Source organism: Drosophila santomea, chromosome 3R, assembly GCF_016746245.2.
Source record: "Drosophila santomea strain STO CAGO 1482 chromosome 3R, Prin_Dsan_1.1, whole genome shotgun sequence".
Taxonomy (NCBI): Eukaryota; Metazoa; Arthropoda; class Insecta; order Diptera; family Drosophilidae; genus Drosophila; species Drosophila santomea.
Window position 1 is genome coordinate 28917465 of NC_053019.2, and position 9111 is coordinate 28926575.

The 9111-nt window shown below is 41.9% G+C and overlaps 2 protein-coding genes and 2 long non-coding RNA genes across 6 annotated transcripts; 3 read left to right on the plus strand and 1 right to left on the minus strand.

Annotated features, from left to right (window-relative positions):
• LOC120451126 lies at nt 1–658 on the plus strand. 2 transcript variants are annotated; one of them, XR_005616348.1, is made up of 3 exons: nt 1–202; nt 268–470; nt 526–658. It is a non-coding gene; the product is annotated as an uncharacterized LOC120451126 (long non-coding RNA). The 2 variants fall into 2 exon arrangements; XR_005616349.1 differs by having other exon boundaries at nt 268–466.
• A 1267-nt stretch (nt 659–1925) lies between these two features.
• Nucleotides 1926–2897, plus strand: LOC120451120. 2 transcript variants are annotated; one of them, XM_039634538.1, is made up of 4 exons: nt 1926–2101; nt 2161–2257; nt 2324–2365; nt 2429–2897. In XM_039634538.1, the coding sequence occupies exons 1-4, from the start codon at nt 1949–1951 to the stop codon at nt 2518–2520; spliced, it is 384 nt and encodes a 127-aa protein (XP_039490472.1). In that variant the 5' UTR covers nt 1926–1948; the 3' UTR covers nt 2521–2897. The 2 variants fall into 2 exon arrangements, with proteins under 2 accessions (XP_039490472.1, XP_039490473.1); XM_039634539.1 differs by having other exon boundaries at nt 1926–2087.
• Nucleotides 2898–3007: 110 nt separating this feature from the next.
• LOC120451116 lies at nt 3008–4493 on the minus strand. The gene is made up of 2 exons (XM_044006278.1): nt 3696–4493; nt 3008–3638 (listed from the first exon to the last, which is right to left on the minus strand). The coding sequence occupies exons 1-2, from the start codon at nt 4350–4352 to the stop codon at nt 3360–3362; spliced, it is 936 nt and encodes a 311-aa protein (XP_043862213.1). The 5' UTR covers nt 4353–4493; the 3' UTR covers nt 3008–3359.
• Nucleotides 4494–7736: 3243 nt separating this feature from the next.
• Nucleotides 7737–8503, plus strand: LOC120451129. The gene is made up of 3 exons (XR_005616354.1): nt 7737–7927; nt 7987–8184; nt 8240–8503. It is a non-coding gene; the product is annotated as an uncharacterized LOC120451129 (long non-coding RNA).
• Nucleotides 8504–9111: the final 608 nt, after the last annotated feature.

A 9111-nucleotide genomic window follows, 5' to 3' on the forward strand; every position in this document is an offset into this window, starting at 1 on the left:
TGTCCATGGAATTGGATGCAGAAAATTGGATTAGATAAGTATATCTATGTGTTTAGTTTTGTTTTGTCTGATTTTAGTTTTGTCTTTTCTTTTGCAGGTCCAATTTGTCCAGGATTTTTCAGATTTGTCCGTTGGGATTTGGGAAGGAAAGCGATGCCATGGATTTATAAGAAGCATCGTTGGGGAGGTTATATGTCAGTTTGTATGTGCATTTAGTGTTCTGTTGTTGTTAATTAATTTTTATTAATTAATTTTGTTCTTTTACAGGTATGTTTTCAGTTTACTGTTGCTGCCAGGAAAAAAAAAGTCGAATACAGGGGTCATGCTTTTGTCCTTTTGCCAGGCCAGCAGCGCCGCGCTTAGGATTCAGAAGGACGAGGGGGCATCCTAGCATGGAAATGGCATCAAAAAATTATGCGTTTTTAATGTTTTAGTTGCCAGAAACTTCGTTTTTCGATTGCGTCAAGTAGGTGAGTTGTAGATTTCGTCGTTTTATGCTTTTATTAATTTGTTATTCTTTTTCAGGGATATTGTCCGTGATTTCGTTGTTGTCGGGAAAAAGTCGAAATTCAAGGGTCACGATTTTGACCTTCTGCCGGGTCGGCAGCGCCGCACCAAGGGTCAATAAAATCGAGGGGACTTCCTGGAATAGGGACGGCATCAAAACATTGTGGATTTTTATATATATAATTATATAATGCTCTGTTTTATGTTTTGATTAAAGTATTTCAATCTTTAACGGAGATTTTGTCGATATTGCATTTCTGGAGGAAAAAAGTCAATTATAGAGGTTACGATTTCGACCTTTTGCCGGGTCGGCAGCACCACGCCTAGGGTCTGTAAAAACGGGGGGGAATCCCAATAAGGAAACTGCATTAAAACATTGTATGTTTTTTGTGTTATGAGTGTCAAGAAGTTAGTTTTTTTGACGTTTCTGGTGAAAGTACGGAGACAGAATGATTTATTTCTGCCCCGCATCCACGCATTTATTTGCCTGTGATTACACAGAGTGCAATATCTAGGTACAATTATTTTCGTTTTTGAATTTGTACATTTGTGGGGATGAGTGTGAGGGTTGGACAGGTGTGGTAAGTATACATGGTTTGGTATTTTCTTACTTATAAACATTGCGTGGATGGTAACATTAACATATGGTTTTTGTTTGTTTACATTTTAAAGGTTTAGGAAATTTGCATTTGTCAATTAATTTAAGTTTTAAAATTTGTGTTGTTTCTATTTTCAGATGCCCCCGCCAGAAGGACGGAAGCATCGAGCCTCAGGAGTCATTGCCGGTGGGGAAAGGGAGTTGTTTGTCCCAGTTATTTGGAGCCGCAGATATTTGGAGCCGCAGGCTGCGCGCCAATTTTAAAAAGAGTTGGGCCAGCGTTTCTGGTATGTATTCATGGTGTAAATTTAAGCCGGCTGTCGAATGTGGTACTTTTTACCACCACAGCGGCCGTTATTTTGCGTTTGAGTATTCATTTTTGTTACAGCAATTTCACCAGTCGTCAGTGTTTTTATTTTCGTGTTTAGATCCCGCGCCGCCGTCAGTTTAGATTTTAATTTGCAGGAGGCTGCCAACCCGCCCATGGGTCTCATCGCCAGCCTTCAAATGGACCAAATCGCAGTGGATTCCCGCGCCGCCGTCTTATTCCGAGGTCCAGGGAGTTGCTGCATTTCAGCTGGAGTTCTTCGGTGCGTAGTGGATTCCCGCGTCGCCGTCTTATTCGAGGGTCCAGGGAGTTGCTGCACTTCAGTTGGAGTTCATCGTGTGTCGGCGAGAGCGTCGTCATTGCTTTGGAGTCACCAGGGTCATCGCTTCTGTGGGTCGTCTCGCCAGGGAAAGGAGGCATCTTGTGGACGCCGGGCCAAGATGCTTTGCTTTGGGCCGACGCTCGTAAGTGTCCATGGAATTGGATGCAGAAAATTGGATTAGATAAGTATATCTATGTGTTTAGTTTTGTTTTGTCTGATTTTAGTTTTGTCTTTTCTTTTGCAGGTCCAATTCGTCCAGGATTTTTCATTTTTGTCCGGTGGGATTTGGGAAGGAATGCATTGCCTTGAATTTATAAAGAGCATCGTCGGAGGTTCGTGTTTGTCAGTGAGTTTGTAAATGCATTTAGTTTTCTGTTGTTGTTAGTTTATTTTGCTCTTTTTCAGGGATATTGTCAGTATGCCGTTGCTACCAAGAAAAGGTGGAAATTAAGGGTCAAGATTTTGACCTTTTGCCGGGTCAACAGCGCCGCACTTGGAATTCGTAAGGACGAGAGGGCTTCCCAATTTGGAAACGGCATCAAAACATTTTAGTTTTTTAATGTTTTAGGTGCCGAAATCGTCGTTTTTCATTTCGCCGAGTCGGGAAATGGTAAGTTGCGTGATTTTATGTTTTTATAAATTTGTTTTTTTAATTTGTTTTATGATTTTACAGGGATTTTGTCTGTATGCCGTTGCTGCCAGAAAAAAGTCGATTTCAAGGGTCGCGAAATTGACCTTTTGCCGGGTCAGCAGCGGCGCACCTAGGGTCAAGAAGGACGAGGGTGCACCCCAACATGGAGACGGCATCCAAACATTATAGGATTTTTATATTTTAGATGACAAAAGCTTCGTTTTTCGTTGCGCCTAGTAGGGAAGTAGTAGGTTGCGTAGTTTTATGCTTTTATTAATATGTTTTTCTTTTTCAGGGATGTTGTCAGTGTTATCGTTGCTACCAGAAAAAGTCGAAATTCAAGGGTAACGATTTTGACCTTTTGCCGGGTCGGCAGCGCCGCACCAAGGGTCAATAAAATCGAGTGGCTTCCTGGAAAAGGGACGGCATCAAAACATTGTGGATTTTTATATATATTATTATATAGTGCTCTGTTTTATGTTTTGATTAAAGTATTTCTATCTTTAACGGAGATTTTGTCGATATTGCATTTCTGGAGGAAAAAAGTCAATTATAGAGGTTACGATTTCGACCTTTTGCCGGGTCGGCAGCACCACGCCTAGGGTCTGTAAAAACGGGGGGAATCCCAATAAGGAAACTGCATCAAAACATTGTATGTTTTTTGTGTTATGAGTGTCAAGAAGTTAGTTTGTCCATTACGCCCAGTCGGGTCGTCTTTTGTCGTCAAGTATGGCTTTCGTAGAGATTGCAGCTGCTGTTTTGGGACATTTCAAAGGAATTGCAGCAAAACAATTCAGATAAGTGACGTTGTGCATACGCTGCTGCAATGAGTCGACTTAAATTCATCATGTTTTTGCTGCGCGTTGATCCTTCTCCTGTCCATCAGCTTCCAGATTCGTCTATGCTGGTCCTAGTGGGTGGCGTCCTTCGCGTCTTCATCGTGGGGGTCAGCAGGAATACGTCGTCAAAAGGTTTATTCGTCCGGATTTCTTGCTTGTATAATTAAGGCCATTAATATATCAATTTTCTTTTCCAGATTGTCAACTCTATTTGCCAGTTTAATGACTGGGTCGTCGGGTTGGCTATTTGCTGGAAGAGTGTTGATATTTTGTGGTGAGGGCGTTGTCTCCTTAACTATCTTTGCCTTCAGATTTGCCAAAGCAGCTCTGCTCGTTGTCGGGGGGCTGTCGTCTTTTCCCTGTTTGTGCTCCATAGCTTTTTCTACATTTTTTTGTTCCTTTCGTAGCCCGTTCTGGAATTTTTCCAGGTGCCTTTGCGCTGGGTTTCTAGTCATATTTGGGGCCTTTACCTTGAGATTGGTCCTGCTATTTGTGGAGGCCTTGTTTGCACTCCGGCGCCATTTATTTAGGCGTTTTTGGATGGCAACTTCATGTGAAGAAAGGTGCGGTAGGTTTGGCCTACTATCCTTCACATTTTGCCGGAACGGGTTCATTGCAGACTTCCTGGCGGCTTCCTTTCGGGCTTCGGCAATTTCGGTACTATAGGGTAGTCGGGGGGTCTTGTTGAAAGGGGGGCGGGGCTGACGTTCGTTATTCTTGCTTTTTGCGTCCATTATTGTCCTAATTTTGTGAAAATCTATCCTGTTGACTGCTAATTTTTGCTTCTCTGCCTTATAGGCAGGGCACCCCTTATATGCGCTGATGTGGTTTCCTTGGCAGTTTGAACAGGTGGCGGGGGTTGATCTTGGCTTAGTGCACTCACTAGACCAATGCTGGCCAGCGCACTTCATGCACCTTGGGGGCTTCATACATGTGTTCCTAGCATGCCTGAAACCCTGGCACCTGAAACACTGGACCGGTTCCCTCGTCCTGTTTTTCCTTTCGATTTCCACTTTTTGTCCTCCTAGCTGTTTAATGGAGAGGATCCTAAGGTGGCTTCCGTCCATGGCCGAGACAATTTCTATCTCGTGCATCCGCATCGGACCACCAGTTGCAGGATTTGTCATGTTCCTTGTGAACTTAGTCTGGTGGCCGAGCTTCTGCAGCTCGCTGGTGATCCACGAGCAAGGGGTAGAGGGGTGCAGGTGACGAATAACAACTCTGAAACCCCTTTCAGATTTATTCTGGTTTGAATAGTATGGGATGCCACTTTTAGCTAGTATGTCTTTAATTGTTCTATGTGCAGTCAAGTCTTTAGCCTGAATAGTTACACCGTTTCCTATAGACGTTTTTGTTGTAAAACTGTCTACCCCTGCTGAGTAATTTAGCTTTTCCAATAGTGGCACGATTTCCCTAACATTTTCTATATGAATAGGGGGGCCCTGCGGCTCTGTGGAACTATTTGCCACGGGGGCAGTTCGGTAGCCGAATTTTTAGGGGGAGGGGGGGCAATTTCAGTTTGCGCCGGTGCGCTGCGTGCAGAGGCCTTTTCACTCTCGACTGGGTGGCGGGGGGCTTTTATTTCCTCGACAATACTTTTGGCCGCCTTACTTTTAAAGATGGGGGTGGCTAGGGGGGGGAAAGGGTTTGGGGTCGCAAAATTGGTGGGCACACATGCTTTTTTATTGGGCGTTTTATAGCTAAAGCTATCCATATCCATGTTGGTATTTGTGCGCTTGCCCGGGGTTTTCGTAATTGGTGCCGGATCAGAGGATGCCACAATTCCTGGACCGGTTCCGGCCACCACTTCCGAAAAACTCATAGGCAGTGCGTTCGTGCTATTGGGGGGTGAATTAAAAAGGTCCCGCTTGGCTGCAGGCCGGTTGAGGGTTCTGGATGCAGATGTGTTACCCATAGAGTGTGTAGTGGTGACTTTGGAATTTAAATTAGCCTGAACAGGGGAAAACAAAGAAGCGCCTTTCAGTTGGGGGGAGATGCTTTTCTTTTTTGTAGTTTCCGCGAGAATGGTGGGTTTCTTTTTTAAGCTTAGTTTGGAAATGTCAGGTTTAGGATACAAGTTTTGGAAAAAAGTATTGCGAGTTATAAATTTATGTTGTGTTTCACCTTGGTTGTGGTCCCTGCTATTGTCATATATATTGGCTAGTTTATGTAGTGTGTCAGCATTTGCAAGCGCGGGACTTTTTGAGCGGCTGTTTGTGCTTATGTTAATAACCTTGCTTGTGTGTGTAGGTGAGAGAGAGTGAGGGGAAATGCTTTTAGAGCCAATTTTTGTAGATGTGCTGAGGTTTCTCTCCATGCTGTTGTCTTCATGTGTGGGGAAAGGGAAATTTCTAAGAGCGCCGCTCTTTTTGTCATCCGTGTTGGTATTAGTAATTTCAGCTGCATTGGTGTTGTGAGCTGTTGTCAATTTTTTCCCCCTATTTGTATGTGTGATAGAAAGAGGGGAAACCACTGGCCCATTTGAGACGCTACTTTTGGCGCCAGCTGTTTCTTTATTAGTATTAGTAAGGAAGAGCGGGTCTTTTTGGGCATTTTTGTTTTCTCTATTCTCTTTCCCCTTATATGTAAGTGAATTTATAATTTTTATAGCAGCCTCGGAAGGGTTTTTTAGACTGTTAATTGCAGAGTTGGAAGGCGATTTTTTCATGTTTATTATACTGATATTAAACTGAGAGTTGTTAGAATTATGGGACATGGGCGAGATTTCCAGATAGAAAGGGGTATTTTGACTTTCTGGGCTCGAGAAAAGAGAGAGCGCCTCGTCATTTGAAGAGTCGTCAGAGAGTATTACATGGGCCATAATATCTGCTGACTATATGTAAAGGAACGATACTTTTTGTGGTATAAATACCCTGACTTTGGTTTTGGCGGGTCCTTTGGTACAATTCCTTTTCTTTGCTAGTCCTTCTTTGCCTCTTTTTTGCGTTCTTCCTTCTTTGCGACGTTAGTGTTCTTCTTTATGGCTCTTCTTTCTGGTTCCTCTTTATAGCTCCTCTTTATGGTTCTTCTTTATGGCTCCTCTTCTTTAATAAAATCTGCAGCTCGCTGAGTTTGTCGATTTGTCTCAAAGTATTTCACCGGAAAAAACCGAATTTATATGCTTTTTATATGTTTATTTTAATTGTTTATTTTAATTGTTTGTCGTATTGTTTCTGTATAAATTTTACGGCCGGGAATTTTTTGTCTTTTCACTTGTGGAGATTTTCACTTAAATGTCCCGTTTATTTTTCGTTTGCTTTGTACTTTCGATTGTATTTTAAATTGTAATTGTTATAAACAATTTTAGGCAATTTAAAATATTTTTTATTAACTTTGCTATTTGAACTTTGCTTTTGTCTTTTCACTTGTGGAGATTTTCACTTAATGTCCCGTTTATTTTTCGTTTGCTTTGTACTTTCGATTGTATTTTAAATTGTAATTGTTATAAACAATTTTAGGCAATTTAAAATATTTTTTATTAACTTTGCTATTTGAACTTTGTTTTTTTTTTTTACGTTTCTGGTGAAAGTACTTTTTTTTTTTTTGACGTTTCTGGTGAAAGTACGGAGACAGAATGATTTATTTCTGCCCCGCATCCACGCATTTATTTGCCTGTGATTACACAGAGTGCAATATCTAGGTACAATTATTTTCGTTTTTGAATTTGTACATTTGTGGGGATGAGTGTGGGGGTTGGACAGGTGTGGTAAGTATACATGGTTTGGTATTTTCTTACTTATAAACATTGCGTGGATGGTAACATTAACATATGGTTTTTGTTTGTTTACATTTTAAAGGTTTAGGAAATTTGCATTTGTCAGTTAATTTAAGTTTTAAAATTTGTATTGTTTCTATTTTCAGATGCCCCCGCCAGAAGGACGGAAGCATCGAGCCTCGGGAGTCATTGCCGGTGGGGAAAGGGAGTTGTTTGTCCCAGTTATTTGGAGCCGCAGGCTGCGCGCCAATTTAAAAAGAGTTGGGCCAGCGTTTCTGGTATGTATTCATGGTGTAAATTTAAGCCGGCTGTCAAATGTGGTACTTTTTACCACCACAGCGGCCGTTATTTTGCGTTTGAGTATTCATTTTTGTTACAGCAATTTCACCAGTCGTCAGTGTTTTTATTTTCGTGTTTAGATCCCGCGCCGCCGTCAATTTAGGTTTAGTTTGCAGGAGGCTGCCAACCCGCCCATGGGTCTCATCTCCAGCCGTCAAATGGTCCAAAGCGCAGTGGATTCCCGCGCCGCCGTCTTATTCCTAGGTCCAGGGAGTTGCTGCATTTCAGCTGGAGTTCTTCAATGCGTAGTGGATTCCCGCGTCGCCGTTTTAATCCGGGTCCAGGGAGTTGCTGCACATCAGCTGGAGTTCATCAATGTGTCGGCGAGAGCGTCGTCATTGCTTTGGAGTCACCAGGGTCGTCGCTTCTGTGGGTCGTCTCGCCAGGGAAAGGAGGCATCTTATGGACGCCGGGCCAAGATGCTTTGCTTTGGGCCGACGCTCGTAAATGTCCATGGAATTGGATGCAGAAAATTGGATTAGATAAGTATATCTATGTGTTTAGTTTTGTTTTGTCTGATTTTAGTTTTTGTCTTTTCTTTTGCAGGTCCAGATTGTCCAGGATTTTAAATTTGTCCAGTGGGATTTGGAAAGGAAAGCGATGCCATGGATTTATAAGAAGCATCGTTGGGGAGGTTCATGTATGTCGGTAGGTTTGTATATACATTTAGTGTTCTGTTGATGTTAGTTAATTTTGTACTTTTTCAGGGATATTTTCATTATACCACTACTATTATAAAGAGGTCGAATTTGAGGGTCACCATTTTGGCCTTTTGCCGGGCCGGCAGCGCCACACCCAGAATTCAGAAGGGCGAGGGGGCATTCCGACATGGAAACGGCATCAAAACATTATACGTTTTTAATGTTTTAGGTGCCAAAGACATCGTATTTTGTTGCGTCTAGTAGGTAAGTTGTAGATTTCGTCGTTTTATGCTTTTATTGATTTGTTATTCTTTTTCAGGGATATTGTAGTTGCTACCGGGAAAAAAGTTGAATTCAGGGGTCACGATTTTGACCTTTTGCCGGGTCGGCAGCGCCGCACCAAGGGTCAATAAAATCGAGGGTGCTTCTTGACATGGGGACGGCATCGAAACTTTGTGCATTTTTATATATATTATTATATATTACACTGTTATGTGTTTTGATTAAATTATTACAATCTTTAACGGAGATTTCGTCAATATTGCATTTCTGAGGGAAAAAAGTCAGTTTTAGAGGTTTCTATTTCGACCTTTTTTTTTTTGACGTTTCTGGTGAAAGTACGGAGACAGAATGATTTATTTCTGCCCCGCATCCACGCATTTATTTGCCTGTGATTACACAGAGTGCAATATCTAGGTACAATTATTTTCGTTTTTGAATTTGTACATTTGTGGGGATGAGTGTGAGGGTTGGACAGGTGTGGTAAGTATACATGGTTTGGTATTTTCTTACTTATAAACATTGCGTGGATGGTAACATTAACATATGGTTTTTGTTTGTTTACATTTTAAAGGTTTAGAAATTTGCATTTGTCAATTAATTTAAATTTTAAAATTTGTATTGTTTCTATTTTCAGATGCCCCCGCCAGAAGGACGGAAGCATCGAGCCTCAGGAGTCATTGCCGGTGGGGAAAGGGAGTTGTTTGTCCCAGTTATTTGGAGCCGCAGGCTGCGCGCCAATTTAAAAAAGAGTTGGGCCAGCGTTTCTGGTATGTATTCATGGTGTAAATTTTAAGCCGGCTGTCAAATGTGGTACTTTTTACCACCGTTACCGGCCGTTATTTTGCGTTTGAGTATTCATTTTTGTTACAGCAATTTCACCAGTCGTCAGTGTTTTTATTTTCGTGTTTA

Bases quoted from the DNA above. Each gene is read 5' to 3' on its own strand.
- LOC120451120 (XM_039634538.1), top strand. From the start codon at position 1,949: ATGTGTTTAGTTTTGTTTTGTCTGATTTTAGTTTTGTCTTTTCTTTTG. The intron at 2,258-2,323 runs GTAAGGACGAGA...TTAATGTTTTAG, and splicing joins CAGCGCCGCACTTGGAATTC to GTGCCGAAATCGTCGTTTTT. The intron at 2,366-2,428 runs GTAAGTTGCGTG...ATGATTTTACAG, and splicing joins TTTCGCCGAGTCGGGAAATG to GGATTTTGTCTGTATGCCGT.
- LOC120451116 (XM_044006278.1), bottom strand. From the start codon at position 4,352: ATGACAAATCCTGCAACTGGTGGTCCGATGCGGATGCACGAGATAGAA. The intron at 3,639-3,695 runs GTAAAGGCCCCA...GAAAAATTCCAG, and splicing joins ATAGCAGGACCAATCTCAAG to AACGGGCTACGAAAGGAACA.